General features: G+C 33.2%; 1 protein-coding gene across 3 annotated transcripts in view; it reads right to left on the bottom strand.

The window, feature by feature from the left end:
• Usp32 (Ubiquitin specific protease 32) overlaps window positions 1-21,811 on the bottom strand; it is a 143,037-nt gene that overhangs the window by 88,216 nt on the left and 33,010 nt on the right. For 2 of the 3 annotated variants that reach the window (XM_076511455.1, XM_076511457.1), the window contains 5 exons: window positions 20,322-20,390; window positions 13,841-13,915; window positions 13,627-13,688; window positions 2,073-2,178; window positions 1,104-1,277 (listed from right to left, as the gene is read on the bottom strand). In XM_076511455.1, coding sequence (XP_076367570.1) covers window positions 1,104-1,277; window positions 2,073-2,178; window positions 13,627-13,688; window positions 13,841-13,915; window positions 20,322-20,390 — 486 coding nt within the window. The remainder of the gene's footprint in view (window positions 1-1,103; window positions 1,278-2,072; window positions 2,179-13,626; window positions 13,689-13,840; window positions 13,916-20,321; window positions 20,391-21,811) is intronic. The other variant, XM_076511456.1, reaches the window with a different exon arrangement.

Below are 21,811 nucleotides of genomic sequence, written 5' to 3'. Positions count from 1 at the left end.
CATGCTCAAATTGTTTATTTCCAGAAGCACAAATGGAAGATCAGAAAATCACCTTTTCCCTGTGGTTTGAAACTAGTACAATGCTTCACTGTTTTGAACACTCGAGAACAGCAGGATCATTTCAATCCAAAACATCTTTTGATATATGGAAGTTATACTTACAATATAATTTTGGAGCATTATATTAGTGTTTTTTATGTATCTTTGTAGCAGCAAACCTTCACCAAAATAGTGTGCATGTATCATATCAAATGTTGCACTTTAACACAATCAATCAGGTTAAAGCCTCAACTTTCTAATAAAAAATTAAGTAGAACCGTAATCTCCAATTTTACTTTAAGACTACCAGAGCAAAAACATTTTTTTTGTTGTGATCATTATGCATTGTATTTTTTGAAAGAGCCTTTTTATTGTATGATGATCTACAATTTCAACCTACTAACACTGACCAGAGTTGAAATTTACAAAAAGGCTGACTTGCTTCATTTACTCAACTAAAAACTTGTTTTAACTTTATTTGAGTTTCATAATATTTGCAGAATAACACCTTAAAACCATATCAGTTTAATGAACTAAGAACATCTCCACAAAGTTACACAAATTACTCATTCATTATAATTTGTGCATCTTCAAAACATTTGGCAAGATGTTAGTAAATGTTAAGTCTCTTGTACAACAAGATAGATAAGTCTGATCATTATTGTGTTACCACTTCTTGTAAACGTAGTGAGTGTCTTACAGTCAGCAATACCTCTGACATTTAATTTTTTCTTCAGCTAATCAGAAATGTACTTAAACCTGTTGTCCCAACCATTTGATTAGAAAGGTGTAAGCAATCAAAATTTAGTTAACTATCTCACAGAAATTAGCTTATCTTAAAAATTAAGATTTTAGCAATAAAAAATTGTTTAGGAAAAGATTAGTTTTAAAAAATTAAAAATTGAAACTTTTCTAACATGAAATTTGTTTCAATTCATAATAAATAGAAAAGCCTATAAAAATATATATTTTTCAGATAAAAACAAACATTGCCTCTAAAAATGTACCTCAGAGTGTAAAAGACTAATATGATAAAGAAATAATTAAAATAAAATCATACATACTGTTGAGTCTGACTGGAACACAGATATAGCATCTTCTGCAAAACTAATAATACTGGACAGAACAACATTTCCTGTGTCTTCAAGGGGAGAAGAAGCAACAGAATTTTCAACTTTCTTTTGCATTCTGGGTGTACGTTTCATGGAATTTGTATTCATTCCACAATCAGATGATTCCTGAAGTCAAGATGATTAAAAATGAGATTAAAAAATGTCAGTAAATTCTTAAAAATACTAACTATTACTTTGAAATTATTTATATTAACTATCTGTAGTATATTGATAAGGGAAAACATTACAGCAAGTTATCATAAAATAGTACAAAAAAAACTCTGTAGCAGCTTATCAGTAACTTTCAATTTATAAAACAATTCACAACTGAAATCCCAAAAACAATAACAAAGTAACACGAGTGATTAAAGGATATTTTTAATAAAGTGTCTTGAAAATAAGGTTACTTCCTTTTTATATCTAGATAGTGATATAATCATTTTAAGAGATTTTGAAAACAAGAGGGAATCCTCAACAGCACTTAAAATTCTTTTAGGCAATATTAGAGCAAGTTAATCTATAAGACCTTTGTTTCCCTTTATATTAGCTATATTTCTGTGAACCAGCTATTGCATGAGGTGTGCATGTACCCAATTTGATTTTATTACTCATCAAGATCTCTACCAGCTTATCCTCAAGTTTAAAATATTTTAGGAAGGACTAGATGAAATTAATCTACGAGACCTTTGGCATGGCCAAAATACATCATTCAAAAGAGTTTGATCTCCTGAGCCCAAAACTGTATGTAGATGTTAAATTGGCCAAGAAATAATAGGGCTGTTAGCAAAAAATTTGTACTTGAAAAAAAAAATTCTGCGAGCCACTATGGTGTGGCTAAAAATAAACAATTATGTTAATGAAAGTTTCAAGATTGACAGATTTAATTCAACCAATGTTCCATACTTAGATGATAGAAAATACCTGATAATTGATATAGTCATTCCAAGTTTTCCACCATTCCATAGATATTAAATACCAGAACTGTCCAACCTGCATTCCTCTCTTCACTTCTCTATCTAACCATTCCCTAAAAGGCAAAATGAAACTGATTTTACTAACTCCTTACAAACACCAAATTTTTATCAAGTTTTACAGAAGTTTGATGCAACTTTTCTGCCAGTTCTTATGCAATATAATTTACTCACCAAATCCAATCTAGACTAGCATACTTTAACAATCAGACAACAGTTAAGTTAAGAGAGCAGGTGGAAAAAATAACAGGCATAAAAAGAAAATTATGGGTACAGCAGTAAAAAAGAATTTCATTTGAATAAAACCAACTTCACACTGAACTTTTACACAGTCGCTTACTTTATTCAATGATGTGTAGTAGTAAAAATATTAGAGACATCATATCTTGATATTAATTGAAGATTAATGATATACACTAAAATTATCTCAAAATAGAGTAATGTTAAGCAGTTCTTACGTAAAAGAGATTGCATTGATTTTCTCTTCCTTTAAACACTATACCTGGCAGAATACAAAGAACAAGATGCAATACTACTACTCAAATTTCTTACATCTTCTTACTGTAAGAAGGATGTTAACATGCTTCAATATACAACTGGAATAAAATGCTAGAGAAAGCTTAAAATTGTGCCTTATAAAGACCTGTACTCAGATTTTGTGTTAAGGCATACTTGTCAGATAACTGTAGGTTAAAAAATTGTATGAAAACATCTATGCAAGTTTGAAGAACAAAAACTGGTTAAATAAGGCATTCTTGTAGATTATTACTGCCTATTAGAATGCTGATAAAGTGACTGACAGAAGAATTACTGTTTGTCATTTCAGCTCCTATAATTGTGTTTCTTACTTCTAAAATGAAAAATATTGATCAAGATCTAAGTTAAGATTTACTGCATTGTTTACAATTAATGAAAAAGTTTAATTTTTAAACATTGAGAAAACCTCCTTAGTAAATGATCCAAAAATAGGTACAAAATTTCAACTCTTAGATTACACCTGAAATATACTGAGTTTATGCAACTTAAAATATCTTAACATAAGTATAACTTATGAAACAGTAGTCAAAACATGCTTTTCTCAATCTTATCTGCACATGAACAGTGATTCCCTTTCAATAAAATGCTCCATTCAATTTCATAGCATTCATTAAGTTCAGCTTAAATAGATGAGAAGTCAAGGTATCACTGCAGTACAATTAAATTCACAAGAAAGAAAAATGAAAACAATTTAAATGATACATAATGATTTAATGTTCACAATGTTTTGAAATGAAACATTACCCATAGTGATTACAAATTGATTGTACAGAAGTTTCATGTGAAAAAGGTTTAACAAACAACCTCCTAAACTAGTATCATACCACAGACCTACAGAAACATATATGCAAATTAGTTGGTTGGTTGATTTAGTGTTTTATGGCACAAAGCAGCTAGGCTATCTGTGCCAAACGTCTGGAAAAAGGTAAAAATAAATTAAATGTAGTAAAATACATAAAACGAAATGAAGGTAAAACAAAACAGCAATTGAAAACATAAAATGGCATAAAACCAATGTTGACATCCAGTATACAAAGTTGTAAAGTACTCTCTGCAGCACAATGGTAATGATCATAACCCACCAGGAAGACTAACAGGTAAGTACAAGAATCACCGTCAGTCACCTGAAGTTGGTCTGGCCATAATGACACATAACACGGAACCAGGATTGGAAAGACCAACTTCAGGTGACTGAAAAAAAGTATTAAAAGACTTGCCAGGACAACTAACAGGTAGTTCAAACAGCAGTGTTAGTCACCTGAAGTTGGCCTTTCCAGTCCTGGTGTTGAGCTATTTAATGTTCTGGCCATTTTCCAATTTCAAATTCAACTAGAGAGATTGAAACTTTGAAAAGGAAACCACAATTGAAAAGGTGTAATGAATAAATATCCAACACTTAAATGAGACTAAAAAGATTAATGGCCATTAATAAACTAGAAACTTTATCAAGGTGGACAGTGTCACCATCACCAATAACACTGTCCAATGTTACAGAAAAACCCTGGGACAGAACATGTTTAAAATAGTGCCATCATTGAGAGTCGTAATGATGGCAAGAAAGTAAAATGTGGCTTACAGTGATTTGAGTGTTACACAAACTACACACTGGTGCAACAGTTCCAGATAAAAAAAAACAATGAGTTAAAAAACTGAGGCCAATGCATAGTCTAGTTAGAACAACTTCCTCCTTCCGAACCTTATGGAAGAAAAACGGTCAAAGCCCAATATAGGGTTTTATTTGAAAAAGCTTGTTGTCATGTTGCTCACTCCAAGTCGACTGCTAACTGACACGGAGCCGGCCTTGAATACAGGACCATAGTCCATGTACAGAATAGGAACAGTGGTCATAGTGCCAGAGCAGATAGATTTAGCTGCTGTGTCTGCAAGCTCGTTCCCGTGAATACCAATGTGGCCTGGTATCCAGAAAAACTGGATAGAAGTAGATATTAATGAGAAATGGGCCAGTCGGTTTTGAATATCAGCGAGAACAGGGTGTAAGCCAACGTGAAGTGATTCCAGGGCCAGTAGAGAACTAAGCGAGTCAGTATAAATAGTGCAGTTGGAGTACTGCTTAGCTTCAATATGATCCAGGGCAAGAGATATGGCATACAGTTCAGCAGTAAACACAGAAGCTGTAGAGGGGATTCTGTGTGCAATCACCAAACTGCAACAAACCATGGCAGAGCCCACAGAATTACCTAATTTGAAACCATCTGTATAAATTGGAATGGAATGATTGTTCCGAAAGATGTTCAGTAAATAAAAGACGGTACTTCCAATTGAGAATATCTGCCTTTCTCAGATGACTTAAAAAAGGGTCACATTTGAGGACTGTAATAAGCCATGGTGGGATGGGCTTACCAGTGGATTCTGCAATGTTATCTAAGGACAGACCCAATTCATCCAATTGGACTTGGATGCAAAGGCCTAAAGGAGCAATGGGAGATCTTCTGTTCTGAAAAAGTATGGCCCACTGAGGAAGGAAAACACATCCCCAGGTGGGATGCTTTGGTAAGGAACAAAGTTTTGAAGAATATAGTAAAGACAGTTGTAAATGGCAAAGGTGCAGAGAAGTTTCATGTGATTCAACACATAAGCTTTGAACTGAGAAGGTGCAGAAAGCCCCAGTGCAGAGTCGAAGTCCTTGATGATGAATGGGGTTCAGCATCTTTAAGGCCGAAGGTCTGGCAGAGCCATAGACCATTGATCCATTGTCAATTTTTGATCGAAGAAGAGCACGATATATTGAATATAAAACATCGATCTGCTACCCAACTGGTGGTAGAGAGGACACAGAGGATGTTCAGTGTTCTTGTGCATTTGACCTGTAGCTGCTTCAAGTGTGGTATAAAGGTCAGCTTAAGGTCAAAGATAAGCCCCAAGAACTTGGACTCAGGGACCACTGGCATCAAAACTTCACCAATACAGAGTTCAGGATCAGGGTAAATACCCAGTTGGCAGCAAAAGTGCATGCAAACGGTTTTAGAGAGAAAAAAATTAAAGCAGTTCGCCATAGTCCACTGCAGTACACGATTGAGGACAGTTTGTAGTTGCCGCTCAATATATCTCATCTTCGACGACTGATGTGAGATGTGAAAGTCGTTGACGTATAGCCCATTTGCAACAGTGAAAGGGAGTTGTTCAGTGATGGCATTTACCTTTATACTGAAAAGGGTGACACTCAAAACACAGCCCTGAAGGACCCCAAGTTCCTGTAGAAAAGAACGGGAAAGTGTTGAACCCACACGAACTTGGAATCTCATTGTCCATTAAAAATTTTTTAATAAACATGGGTAAATGGCCACATAACCCATACCTCCATGTTGTGTCATAAGCCTTCTCAATGTCAAAGAACATTGATACAAGATGTTGGTATTTGAAGAAGGCTTCTCTGACTGATGTTTCAAGTTGAATTAGGTGGTCCGTGGTGGAGTGCTGTCTTCAGAACAGACACTGGGTGGGTGAGAGGAGGTTGTTTGATTCGAGGAACTAAACAAGTCGAGCATTAACCATCCTCTCTAAGGTCTTACAAAGACAGCTTGTCAAGGCAATTGGATGGTAGTTTGAAGGAATCTTGGGATCTTTCCCAGGCTTAGAGAAAGGTAAGATAATAGCCTATTGCCAGGCATTAGGAAAAAACATTCTCCTGCCAGATCCAGTTAACAACAATTAGAAGAATATCAAGAGAAACAGGAGAGAGATAGCGCAGCATGTCATAGTGTATATCATCAGGTCCAACAGATGTACTGCCAGACAGATGAAGGGCCATTTTCAGTTCCACCAATGTAAGGGGACAATTATAGTAAAAGAGACAGTCAGTTCGAAAGGAAAGAGGTGAACGCTTGCCCGAGTCTTTATGGCCAAGAAGGTGGAGGAACAAGCAAAAGTGCTGGATACCCAGCAAAAGCTTTCACCTAGAATATTGGTGATGCTCCAGACATCAGCTACCTCTTGGCCATCAGAGAGTAAGATTGAGAGGGGGACAGAATTGTAGTGCCCACTGACCTTTTGAATCCTGTCCCATATGATTTTGGAATTGGTGGTAGAAGAACTGCTAGTTGTGAACTTAATCCAAGATTCCTTCTGGCTTTGATGTCTCACCCACCTAGCATGTGCACGGGACTGTTGGAAAGCGATGCGGTTCAAAAGTGTGGGATATCTACAGAATGTATCCCAGGCCCATTTTGAGCCTTCCGTGCCATGTAGCAAGCAGGATTCCCCACAGACGAGGATATCATGGAAAACATGTCAAGGTTTTAGGAATACACTGAGCAACTGATTGTATAATACAGTCAGTTACTGCTGCCACACAGTCGTCTATTGATGGCTGAAAGCAACCCCTTCCATCAATAACAGTATTTCCCCAGAGGGGATGATGTCCATTAAAGTCCCCCAGGATTAGAATGGGGAAAGCAACTGTTCAACGAGAGCATCAAGGTCTGATTGATCATATGTCTCTCCAGATGACAGGTAGAGAGAACAAACAGTGATGGTATGACCCAAGGAAATACAGATGGCTATGGCCTCCAAGGGTGTGTTGAGTGACAAAGACAGGGTGGGCACATGCTGATCAACCAATAGTGCCACCCCTCCATGTACTCGTCCATCACACAGCCTGTCATTTCTGTACAGAGAAAACTGCCGAATGGTGACTGTATCAGCAGGTTTCAGAAATGTTTCTTGTAAGGAAAGACATACAGGATGGTAGGAAGCAATCAGTGTTTTGATATCATCCAGATTAGAACGTAAACCACGACAGTTCCATTGTATCAAGGTGCCATTTTTAATGATGGGTAGGTGAAGTGGCTGGAGAACCATTCTGTTTATGACCATGTCTTTTTCATTACTGTCCTTACTTGGAGGAGGTCTACCGACCTCCATGGATCCTGCCTTGGGTCGATTGGGCAGGTCTTTGTTGTTGGAAGGGGATTCCAGTGACTGAGGATGTGAACAAATTATTGTTTTGCATCTTGGGGCAGGAGAAAAAGATGTATCTGAAGAAATGCCTGTATTTGAAACCAAAGGATGTGGATCTTGGGGTTTGTTGGAATGTATGGGAGGAACAGAGATGGGTGTAGAAGTTGATTCATCAACCTTTTTAACCATGGAGGTCAAAAGGCTTTTCATTGGTTTTGAAAACGATTCTCTTGGAGGCACAGAGAGATCTGTCTACACTCCCACTGTAGTTGTGGAATGAAGTGCAGCAGCATATGTCCGAGATGGAGTGGCGGACAGCAATTTCTGAGTCTCAGGATAACTAATGTTGAGTCATTTTCAAATGCTACACCTCTTTTTTCCTCTAACCATTTTGGGCAAGATCGAAAGTAGGAAGGGTGAGGAACCATTGCATTTCACACAATGTGGTTCCGTGTCACACTCATAGGCATCGTGGTCCTTGCCACCACAATGAGAACATGTCAGGAAACCACAACATGACGTCTTTGAATGGCCAAACCTCTGACACTGGAAACAATGGAGAGGGTTTGGAATGTCCAGCCATACCCTGCAATTTAGATAACCTGCCTTGATGGTGGGAGGTGCATGTGGTGATGTAAACGTCAAGATGAGGATATTTGTCAGCAGTGTAACTCCATCTTTGTAAGTGGAGATGCACCTCACTGCAGAAACTCCTTGAGTGGAGAGACCAGCGAGAATCTCAGACTCTGGGACGTTCTTCAAATCCTTCTCAACAATAACTCCTCGTGATGAATTCAAGGTAGCATGAGGGGTAACCTCAATAGGTACATCCCCAATTTGCCTTTGAATTCAAGAGGAGTTCACTGTGTTGGGATGTGGATGTTTCAACCAATATGTCTCTAGATCGAAGCTTCTTTGCTGACTTTGGAGAGCCAGCAAGTCCCTTTAGTCCCTTTTGAATAAAAAAGGGGGACATTTGCCCTAAAGGTTTTTCTGAAAGAGAATGTAAGAAAATGAGGTATGTGTGTTACAGATGTTGAAGACTGCTGTTCGGAGTCTTCAAGACGTGGTCGTTTACCTACTGACTGTTTTTCACCATTTTATTTAAATTTATTGTAGGAGGATCCATAGGGAAAAAGGAAAATTTCGGTACCCACTGACCCCATCCACCATGAAGTCCTACGAGGGGCCGCACTACAATGTGATGCAAGGACATTGCAGCAACGCCAGGGTTTCTTGAATACTATACCCAAACACCAGCATCAGACACAATGTCCACAACACCCATTGAGAACTTCCAACACTGGTACTTGGATGACTCAAGGCCAAAGTGGTGTGTTAGGGTTGGACCCCTCAACCACCAGGATTCTCTCCTCCCCTTCATGGATCACCACACATGGCAAACACATGGGTGGATGTTTAGATCCCAGAGGAGGTAACCAGAAAGAACAGAACCTTCCCTGGGAGGCCCCCTCACCACGTACAGGAATCCACATCGAGGGGTGCAAATTAGTAACAATTAATTATTTTAAACTAGAATAATAATTATACATGAATATAAATGATAGCAAAAAGTGAGGTTCCAAATATATATAAACATTTTTGGAAAAATATTAATAATAACAGGAGTAGGAGGATGATAATATGCAATATTGTATGGCAATAATCCAACATTTCTAAAGTACAAAAGACAGCTAGTACTCTGATGTCAAACTGAAATAGACTAACCTGTGGATATGAATAAGAAAATACTGGAATGTCAGACTGTCTTCCTTCTTTTAATTTCTTCACACACAAAAATTTTTTTTTCTTATCGTTTTAAACCCGTGAACACAATTTACTTAATTTTTCCTTGATGAAAATTATACATCTCAATTTATTTAAGCTTCTATTGTTTGGAAAAGATTTATATCTTTAAATGGCAGCCATCATCAATTGCTGCTGCTACCTATAACATTTCCACTGTTTAAAAGTTAAATGATCATAAACCATCTGACTATAAAATTCTTTAGTCATTATTACCTGTTTTATTTACCTTTTGAAATAAAATTAAATTTTTACATTTCTTGAGCAACTTCTGCCCTTTTAATATTAACTTATCATCAGCTGTTTTTTCAGTAACAGAATACATTTCAATTTTTGACAAATTAACTAATGTCAACCATAAAGGCCAAATTATACTTTCATAGCTGGAGTTTCTTAAAATTCAAAAATCATTACCAATGTCCTGTTGAGTCTGATTATCACCAATGATGGCATTAATTAAAATTAACTGCCTATGGTTCATTGATGTTGTAAAAAATGTGCAAAATATTTAATTCAAGCTATGATAATGTTCACAAGGAATTTTGACTTCAGTATCATTTCTAAGTAAAGTTATGGTGTTAAAACAGTTTGTTTTGTATTTCTTTATACTCTCCACATTTAATTATGCATATGAAATACATGACTGAAGTGTACTTTCTGAAATTGGAACATCATGTTTTTATTTTTCACTAAACTTGAAGTTCAATAGAAACGTTTAACAGTTTCCTTAGCATACAAGTTTGCCCAGTTGTAAAGGTCAATGCTACCTTAATAACATTTTATTGTGAATTTAAAAGTTTCAATGCTTCCTCCATCCCATTGCTTCATTGCTTGGGCCAGGCAGTATTTTAATATATATAAAAGAAGCCTATTTAACTTATCTGTCCAGGCATCATTTAATAAGCATGTCACAAGGTTTTAGTGATTTATACTCAAAATTTTATTACACTACTCTTGATTTATGTAATACCAATTACAGTAGCATAATATCTTAGATGATAATCCATATTTTAAGAATATACAAGTTCTTAATTTTATAAGACAACATTAAAAAAAAAGTCCTGAATTTCCCTTGGGGTGAATGTTTTTCCAGGCATCTCTTCTCTATTTTTACATCCAATTCTATATTATCTATAACCAATATGAAATCAAGGTTTTCATCTATCAAATGACATTGTATTACATTGCTTTTTGAAAAAGATAATGACTAACTTGGACGAATTTGTAACAGGTCTTGTCATGTAGAAAGCCAGAACAATTATGAGAATTGGAAGAAGTTGTCTGCATGTTATTATTTTATAGTTTTTGATCCATTACTTACTTAAGTAAAAATTTAGTGCATTACTACCATTACCAGTATATAAAGTAAGGTTAAGTATCACCTACAGTTGGCAGCAAAGAAAAACAAGAATACTCACGTACTTCATTTGTTTTTCATGTTTATTCTTTATTATTATTATAAAAGTTACTAAAAATATAAAAATAATTTTTTTTAGGCAAGTTAAGATTAGATGAGGTAAAATAAATAATACAAATCTTTCATGAGATGCACATGAGTAGCATGTGGGTAACATAATTCAATAGTGCAACACAAGCTGCATGTTCCAAGCGAGTTACAACTTATAATGCATGAATTGTAGTCATAAATGATTCAAAGGTCAATAACATAATAAAATCTGATTATAAATAGATGTATACTGTTATGAGCTTTAAGCTATTTAGGATAAACAAATGTAGTTTCATGTTACAATATGAAGCCATTCTAGAATGAAAAAAAAAGGTAATCTAAATTTATTTCAATTTTTGTTTTGGTAGTTACAAGGTAGGTCAAACTGACCAATCATGTTTAGAGATATGGTAGAGAAAATAACAGAAAATATGAAGTTTTACTGAAAAAAACAGTTTGAAGTGCATTTAGGAGGTTTTAGGGATTACCCAAAGGAAATTAGATTTGAGAGATGAGGAAAAGTATTTTTAATCTTAACATGTAAATTACTTTGCACATGGACTTATTCAAAACAAACAGTAAATCTATTAATGGAAAAGTCTTTATTTCAGTTCATTAAAAATACTCTGATAAAGAATGTTTTTTTGTATGTGAAAGACTGCCAAATTATAGATCTGCTAATATAATTTACGTAAAGACTTTAAACAAGTACAAAGTGGTCAAGTGCTTAATCAAATTGACCAAACCTGTATTGAAAGAGTTGAAGTGTGGATTTTAAAAAGTCACTATGTTAAGAATTGGAATGCTTTGTATTCTAACATATTTAGTTTCAAGTATTTCTCCTGTCCAAAGTAGCTTATATTATTTTTTGACATAGAGTGATGAAGACTAACTATACACTAGAAATTATCAATTCTGTAAAATTAATGTCTCTACTGATTTCTTCAAATGACTGTACAAGTTTTAAACATGCTTCTCACATGAATCATTGAGATTTGTTTAGGTTGATGGCATTACTATCATTGATGTATATTGCACCCTTACATTTATAACCTATTTCTTTGAAATGCTTTTAATTTCTATTTTATTTGTACATTTTGCACAAGTTTTAAGATATTCAAAATCCTTTTGCATAATGATTAATTTTGACTATATATCCTAATAATAACCCACAACAATTTTTATACTGACTTATCAGATCAACTACTACTTGTTGGGATTCCAGAACCTTCCCAATCATAAGCTGTAATGTGGACAAAAAAACTGATTCACTAAAAATTCCATCTATAAAAACATTTTGCAGTACTTGCTCCAGTATTTCTTACAAAAAAATAAAACATTTTTAATTTGTTTACATTCATTTCATTTTCTCTGCTGCATCAACAGCAAAACTTCAAGCCAAATACTTGGCATTAGGAAGAGTATACCTAAAAATCCAAATATTTTGTGAAACTAACAAAACTAATGTATTGTTGCTGATGGTAATGATGTCTGAAATATGACCAGCAATTATATTCTTTCTTCTGTATAAATACTGGGATAATGTTTCAATAAAAATATGTTTTGCCCAACAATAAGTATTGTGAGTGTACTTTCTTAATAAAAAAACAACCAAAGTCTCTCGTCAGGAACAGCTGAATACAAGCAGTAATCTAATTTAATTATTAGACTGATTGCATAGTGTAACTCTTGAATAATACTTATGTGACAGTTTCTTTTTGGTTATATTACTGAATGGTTTGTTTTTGTTTTTTGGTAAACACCAAAATTTAAGACCACATACTCATCTTCAATGTTGTTTGTTTCTCAATTTTATGCAAAGCTACACTAAGACTATCTGTGATAGCCATTTCTAATTTAGCAGTGCAAGACTAGAGAGAAGGCAGTTAGTCATCACGACTCACCATCATCAACTCTTGAGCTACTCTTTTACCAACAACCACCTGATCATGCTGGGCCCATCTTCAATATTAAATCTAGTAGTTTTCAAAATTTATTGCAACTTTTTGTAGTCTTCAACATACTTGTTTTACAGATGATTGTGTACTGGGGTAGAAACTGTTGCTTCTTTTCACATCACACAAAATTAAAAAGCTACATAATTTGAATATCAATTTAAAACCATTTACTTTAAAATAACCCCACACAGGATTTTTAGTAGTTTATAACACTCATGATAATCAATGATAACACTTAGTAGATCAATGTGTGTACAGAAAATGGCAGGTCCAAATTTATAGGCTAACAACTATTGCTAAGGTAACATCTACTAGCATTTACAACTTATAAAAATAGAAAGAAATACCACCAATTTAGGCTTGAAGCAATGGACATGTCCAAGTAACACTACTGTTCTTGAAACTTCTGTTTCATTTAAATATATTAATGGCAGTTGTATACATTAGATGGTGCAATACAATATAGGTATCCACTTAGAATAAGGTTTTGTTTAATGATGTATTGTTACTGCATACCTTTTTTTATAATTTCACAATTACCCATACAGCTCAAAACTTCCAATGTCCCTTGAAATTGTTTCGACAAATATACCAACTATTTGGTATTCTGATGCAACATTATCCATTATATCTCTAGCAATGACATATTGGAATATCCATTTAATAACTACTTTTCTAGAATGCAAATAATCTGCTTAAAATTAATGAGCTTAAACTTTTTCTTTGTACTTTTTATAAACCATTAAAATATTAAAAGTCAAGTTTCAGTACTTCTTGGTTTGAAAACATATGGTGCAATCAAGAAGGGGCAGAACTAAAGTAATTTCTGGACAAAATACCTTATAATTTCACCTTCCTCCTCTTTAGTAGTAGGCCTTAGTCCAAATACTATGTGGCAGACCTTGAAGAAAAGAGAAACTTCAATAACCATTCACATATTTTATAAATATTGTATTTCTTAATATTTAAGATATAAAAAAAAAATTAAAAATTAAGAAGGTATCTATGGATCTATTGGAAAGCAAACTTTAATAATGGATTCACATTACATACCTGAAAAAGTATGTTAAGAAACTGATAGGGTAGAGCTTGGTCAACAGACCATACAAGATACTCATCCAGGGTAAACTGTAAAAAGAAAGATTACACTTTATTAGAATTTCATTCATAAAAACTAACAGAAGGAAAAAATACCTTACTGTATAGAAAGACAGACTATACTTTACCTAGTTTAGTACTCATCCACTGAACCTTTTGCTTAAAAAAAAAAAAAGCAGTACACTAGGTATTTATTCAGAGTACCAGGTTTAATAGGTACTTATCCATGTAGAAAAATGAAACACTATTAGGTACTTGTATATACATTACAAATGTTAAAAAAAGATGTACAATACCATATTTACTAGATGAATTACCACAATACCATGCAGATAAGAGACTATATTTCACTAGAATTTCAGCAATAGTATTATTCAAAGTAACCTACAGATAAAAAAAACATTCTACTTCAACTGGTACTTATTCATAATAACAAACAGGAGAAATACTTTGCCCTGTAATAAAAAATGAGTAAACTTTATAAGAACATCATTCATACTACTTAATAAAAGAAATAGATACTCTTGATTGCATGTTAACTCACATTATTTTGTTAAAAAGAAAGAAAGAAAGCAATTTCACAATTATTACAGAGGGTTAAGTAAATAAAACTACAATGTTTTTAAAATGGAAATAAGGAAGCCATCAAATAGCAACAACAAATATAAAGTTAGTGCAACTAACTGCATACATCAGAACTAGATTTTGAAATTGTTTGGCAAAACATTCTCGCAAGGTATTTTACCTGAGAAATGCCAAACCTTTTCTTTTAGTTTCTAATTATATTTACAGATAGAATGTTTGCTGTAATTGTACTTACTCTAATAATAAGTAGACAAACAATGACTTAAGCATAAAAATGTGTTTTATCTATGATGGAATATAGTACATGTTTTGACAGAACATTGGTTTCTCTTCAGGTATGATCAGTACTACACAATGCAAGGTTTACATACAGTTAAAGACAAAATACAAAGGGATATCGATCAATGGTTTCCAAATAATGTGCTGTGGTGCCTCAGGGAGCTGCTGCGAACTCACAGGGCAGCTGCAGGATATTTCAAACTTTTGAGGGAAACGCAGAGATATCGACATCTGTTAGACACTGTGCAAACTACTAGCTCTAGGAAGTTCAGTTAACATTAGATTGTGCTACATCCCTTTTGATGATGTTCTTGAACATTTGAGATATGTTTTTGTTTACTTGTACTTTTGGCTACACCAGCAATGTCTCAAACTTTCTCGTTTTTTAGATTTTGTATACAAATATCTATTGACTCTCTGGATCCGTCAGTAATCGAAATAACTGAATGGTGTTGTGATCAAATGTGCGCGACATGTTATGAAACTCAGTGAATTACCTTGTTGATTTTTTGTCCTTGTGCAAAAAAATGGAAAGATTTAACATTAATAAGAAGTGTGGGAGTGAAGAAAAGGATGGCAAACCACAGACTAGTGGTAAAGTTGTGAAGTAATGGAAATATGCCAAGAGTCATCTAGATTTTGGTTTTACTTTGGTAGATGTCCATCATAAAGAGTGTCCGCAGAGTGTATTACATCTAAAAGTTTTGGGTTCAGAGTGCATGCTTCCAAGTAAACTAAAATGCAACTTACATTTTAACCAAACATTCTAACATGGTCAGTAAATCCCATGATTATTTTACTAGAAAGTTAAAAAAAATTGAAAGAACAAAAAGGTACATTTTTTGAAATAAGTATAAATACCAAACAATGCTTTGCTAGCATTCTATAAGATGGAATGTACAGTCGTGAAATATAAAAACATCTCATACCATTGCAGAAGAACTGATTTTACTGGCTGCAGTGAATATGATGAATCTACAGGAAGACTGCTTTCAAAGGTGCCTTCATCCAACAATACTATCAGTTGTAGAATACAATACATGATAAAAACCTCAATGATCAGCTATCTGAAAAAATTAAAGTGACGGGATTTGGGTTACAGCTAGATGAGTTGATGGATGGTAAGAAGGATGCTTATTTGATTTGCTACACCTGGTTTGAAAATGGTGACAAAATAGTGGAAGACCTTCTCTTTTGTAAAAGTATCACTGCAGGCACAAGGGCTCAAGACTTGTTCGAGATTCTTGACACTTTTATATGTGAAAAGAACTTAGACTGCACTAAGTGTGTTGGTGTCTGTACTGATGGTGGTCACTATGTCATGGAGGATAGCAAGTACTCATACAAAGCAAAGCTCTTGAGGCACTGTGGACCCACTATATAATCCACAGGGAACCCTTGTGTCAAAGCACCCGAGTCCTCCACTGAACCTAGTCCTGGAAAGTGTGTTGAAAGTAGTGAGCATTATAAAAACTAAGCCACAGAAGGTGAGATTTAAAAAAAAAGCAAAAAAAATGAGGAGATGGAATCTGAGCACACATCTTTGTTGCAGTATCACAATGGCTCTCCCATGTGAATGTACTGTCCCATGTGTTCGAATTAAGACAGGAACTCTACTCTTACCTCTCAGAAAAAAAATACATGAATATGCTAAAAACTTCTTAGATACGGACTTTTTGTCAAAATTAGCATACCTGTGCAATATCTCCAAAAACCTTAATGCATTGGATCTCTCTCTCTCTCTGCAGAAAAACAATGAACATTCTGAAACTTGCAGAAGAGGTTTCAGCCTTCAGAAAAAGTTACTACTATGGAGAAAAAAAAATGAATGAAGACAGTGACAAAGACCATTTCCCCTTGTTGCAGCAGACTGTTGCATTTAATGAAGTTTATTTGACCCACAAACTAAAATGTTTTTGAGGAGCACCTAATACAACTTAGTAACTAGTTTAAAAATTACTTCCCAGAAGATATGGAGAAGTTTGCATGGATCCAAAACCAATTCATGGATAGGGCCAGGCCCCATCTGAACTTTGAGCTGTCTTGTGACAAGATTGTAAAAACAAAATTTGGCAGCATGGAACTGAGCTTTGGATATCAATAAAAAATGAACATCCACTGCTAAGTGGTAAAGCTCGGCAAATCCTAGTTCCATTTGCAATGTCATATCTCTGTGAAGCTCAGTTTTCGGCAGTTGCTGTGATAAAAAGCACGTACCGTGTGAAAATCAGTGTGGAACAGGAAATAAGGGTGGTACAATCTGATTTCAAAGTCTGAAAAGATGTTCAGTGCCCAATAGGTGCACACATCCCATTAGTAATTGTGGTTATTTAAAAATGAAATAAAAATATTTTTTAATTTCAGCTTAAGTGTATTATTCTTTCAAATGGCTACTAAATTGTTAGAACATAAATACTTAAGTATTAAGTTGTTTGGACCTAACTGCTTAATAAATGGAACTATTAGGTTTTTCTTTTGGCCTAGGGGTGCCATGAAAAAAATTGCTGAGACACTAAAGGTGCTGTAAACCAAAAAAGTTTGAGATGCACTGGATGAAATGTCAAGAAAATGTTGTCAACAAGTGACAGGATATAGGTAGAGATCAAATCTAATCATGTGTATGAGTAATAAAAAGACCTTTCCAAGTATGGCTGAGGTTGTTTGGGGTCATTATAATGGTTTAGTGAGAGGTCATTTGCTTTGAGTAGTTCTATAGTTTTAAACAGTCTTTTGTATGCTAGTTTTGGATTGGTGTAGAAGAATTTCATTTCAGAATATTTTGTGACTTGTTTCATATTGATAAGTTAAGGTAGATATCTGGAATTCACCTCTAGACATGCAACCTTTGTGTTCTTTGTATCTTGTTTCTAAAGAACGTGCTGTTTGTCCTATATAATTCTTTCCACATCATACAGGATACTGTATACAACTTGCATTTGTTCTTTTAGTAGGAATTCCTTTGGATTAGGTTCTAAGAATGTTAGTATTATGTGAAGGTTTGAATAAAGATTTTATACCAATGCTCAAATTCTTAAATAGACTAGTAATTTCATTGGCAATTTCTGGCACAAAAGTGAATGAAACAAATATACTGAGTTATGTTGATGATAGGTAAAAGGTTAAAAGCTAACATTTTTTATGATTTTGAAGTTTAATAAAAGCCTTATCTATGATATGAGGGTTGAAACCTGTAGACAGAGCTATATTCTTTAAGTAATCCAGTTCAATTATTAAATCTCCTTTGTGGGAACAAAGTTGAATTGCACAAATTATGTAGGTGAAGTAGGAGTACGTGCTCTGTGACTGATGGTGATTAGATCTTGTGTGGTGACATGGTGAGGGTTCTCCAGTATACACTGGTGTTCACTGTTATTTTCTTTTTAACATCAAAAAAGTAGAGAACTATTAGATTCTACTTCATATGAAAAAATTATGACACTGTGCTTCAAGACGTTTAAGACTTCAGTGGAATTACGTAGAGTATCTTTTCCGTGCCATAACATATTGAATATATTATTGAAATATCTTAACCACATTTTAGATTTTTTTTTTTATGGGTGTGAATTTATTTTTTTGAGAGCTTTTTTTCTAGAATGGACACATAGAGATCAGTGAGTAAAATGGAAAGGGAGGATCTCATCTCTTAATGTTATTTTATTTGTAAATCTGCCTTCATATGTGACACAGGTGTTTAAAGCAGCATTTACTTATATAACTCATGCTATATAATTTTTCATCCACACAGAAGACTTTGTAACTGAATTGAGCTGCTTAAGAATTATAGCACTATCTAGAGATTTCATTTGCAACACCACAAATAGGGATTTTATCAACTTCAAAAGTACATATACGGTACCCCATCTAAATATGGAAAGAAACACATAGGACAAATGTCAAAATTCTTGGAAATAAAATACAAATATCACAAAGATCATATTAATAAAGATGAATTTTAGACACCTGTTTTGATATATCATCAATTTGAAATAGGACACAATTCTTTGGGATGAAGTTCTTTTCCCACACCAACCCAAATCTACAAATGAAAACGACTGTCTATAAACTACAAAAAATCAAACATACAATCTCTCACTAAACTGTGATAATTGCTCTAGCAATATCAGCCATACTTAACAAGATCTATTTACTACTCATACAATTCACAGATTCGACCTTTAACTTTCCTGTCACCTGTTGACACCACTTTCATCGTATTTAATGGCATTTAATCCTTGTGTCATTTGCACATGTAACTATACATATAAACCTTGTACTGCATAGTACTGATCATACCTGGAGACAGATTAATGTTCTGTTAAACCACATAGTATGTTCCACCTTTAATAAAACTCTTTCTTGTGTTTATAATTCATGGTTTGCCTAATTATTATATTAGTGTAATGTAATACCATACTCAAGCATGTATTTGTACCATTTAAAAACTATTTTATGAAACTTTTATAAAATGTGTATAAGGCTTTCGTAAACACAAGTTTAATGTTTGTAGAAACAAGTGAGAATGTCCATACAAGATGATTATCAAGCTTAAAAAAGGCCTTAAAAAAGTGAGTAATAACTTCATGGCAATTTATCAGCAGAAGTCATTGTTTTATGAAAAAATTATACATTTTAATATCAAATATGAGATAAACCAAGTTTCCAAGCTTAACTTTTAAACTACAATGTTTCCAGTAAAACCACACTGTTAAGTGTTTCTACTCTTATATGTTATTCTGAGTTTTCATTTTGAGCAATATATAGTTCAGTTGTCATAATCAAAGAAGCAGCTTTTCTTTCCAATCACAATTTTTTCAAATATAACTAAAAACCCAACACATGATAACCAGTGCACATGTAGGTCTCTCACTATTGGCTCAACCAGTTTAGTCAAGTTTGCAACTCTAAACTGACTCTTAGTTTCCTTACTATGGCTTTTAGTATACTGTATATCTTCACAAAATTTTGCAAGCTTTTATTATACATTACAAGTCTTTGAAAAAAAATAAAAATAGATTCTTAATAAAATATATTTACTCAAAATTTCTCCATGAATATATGAAGTCAGAATGGTGATTGTTCCAAATGCAATTGATTTTCATGTTAAAGAAAAGATTTTGACTCTGGTTTATGGCTCTATGAACAAACAAGATTGATGGCTATAAAATTTATATTTTGGCTGAGAAATAACTATTATAATAGTAAATTCCATATTTTTTCGAGAGATGGTAAATAAATTTTCATACTAGGGAAAACTGAAGATTTTTAAAAATATTTTCTTATAAAACTAAGGACTTAACTTGTATAATATTAACATTTGATTTATTAACTATTTCTTTATGTTAAGTTTATTTGTATACCATGATAATAGAGTAGTTCAATTATGATGCAACTTTAATAAGTTGCAATATATACACTTTGACTAACTCATGGTGAATAAAAAGGTTAATTAATGTCATTTATGTCTTAAAAACTTATAACAATAATAAAGAACACAAGATTACCTGACAACTAAAAACAAAGTTTTGTAGCATTTCATTATAAATAAAAATCAAAAATATTGTGATATCCTTACCTGGCTTATTTTATGTAAGGAAAGAGCTTGAAGATCATTAATTATTTTAGTTTCATAATCTTGTGTTTTCTGTTACAAAATATCAAAATACATCATTAGTTTGAAATTTACATTTTTTTGTTAAACTGTCAAAGCTTACAACAATTAGGTAGGCACACTTCTTGTAAATAAAGAATACCTTTAATTTCTATGAAATTTATTGCTCAAACTATAATGCAAAATAAGCCAGTAAAATTTAATTTTAAAACAACAAAGTTATATTAATTCAGGTGCTAATCAACTGTTTCTATCCTACAACATACTAATACGTTCTCTTATTACCATGTTTGACAACAGGTGTAGATATTGTAGATAACTTTGACTTCATATTATCTGCTTTAACACTAAATATTTAGGTTAACCATATTATAAGCAAAACCCCTGAGGTAGTTGTTTGTAGCAAAACTTAATGTTTTTGCTGTTTGGTAATACAATTTATATTGCATGGAAGAGCAAAACAGATTTTTTTTGTCATCCAAACAATATCAAAACTAAAAAGTATACATATATGCAAAACATCCAAATCCCACAGTTCATCCCAAATATTTAATTCTACAACCTTCAACTTCGTACATTTTTTGATATTTGCTACATCATAAATAATTTTACAAAATTCACAGCAGTTTTCATGGGATTCCAGATGGTTAGCATATTGAAATTGAGTTTAATAACTTACCAAAAATAAAATTCCAAAATTCTGTTTTTCAAAGTTACTAGGCTTCACATGAAAATTTTGATGTAGAATAATTTTCCTTTAAGTTTAATAATTAGTTCAAAGTTAAGTCTTGTTTTTACTATTAATTGAGTCATGCAAACATTTTTAACAACTAAGCACTACTAATGAAAGAAAATAATACATTTGATTATCAAATACACAGAAGAACCACTATACAAGTCAAAAATTAATTTGAATACAAACCAGACATCTATAAATGCAACATAACTTATGGCGTATGGTTATTAGGTTGACTTAGGTTTAATAGTTTCTGTCTTACAACTTTTTGTTTTTTAATTTCTAATGAAAACAGCAAAACAAGTAGGTGACTTCAGGAAAAAGTTATTAATCTTCAAATCAATATTCACCACAGGTTAACATACATCAGCAGCTCTATTACCAATGGTATTCTATTAACTGGTTGGGTACTGAGATTATATTGAACAAAGTGAGAGTTAAAGTTTTCAGTACCACAGTTTTATTACCATTTTGCCAATAGTAAGCAGTAATTAAAAAAAAAATGTCTGAAAGTTTATAAAACAACTTACATGCACCAAAATGTTAACTTTATATAATACAAAATTTATTGCAAAAAAGCATCAATATAAATTCATTATTTGAAACATTTTTAATTTTAAAATATTAATGTCTTTGCAATGTTCATAAAATTAAAACATTCCTAGGTTATGTCTCTTGATATAACACAAAATACACAAGACTTGTGACATTACTCTTA

The sequence above is a fragment of the Tachypleus tridentatus genome, chromosome 7, assembly GCF_004210375.1.
Source record: "Tachypleus tridentatus isolate NWPU-2018 chromosome 7, ASM421037v1, whole genome shotgun sequence".
Classification (NCBI taxonomy): domain Eukaryota; kingdom Metazoa; phylum Arthropoda; class Merostomata; order Xiphosura; family Limulidae; genus Tachypleus; species Tachypleus tridentatus.
This window is presented reverse-complemented; position numbering and strand designations above follow the sequence as displayed.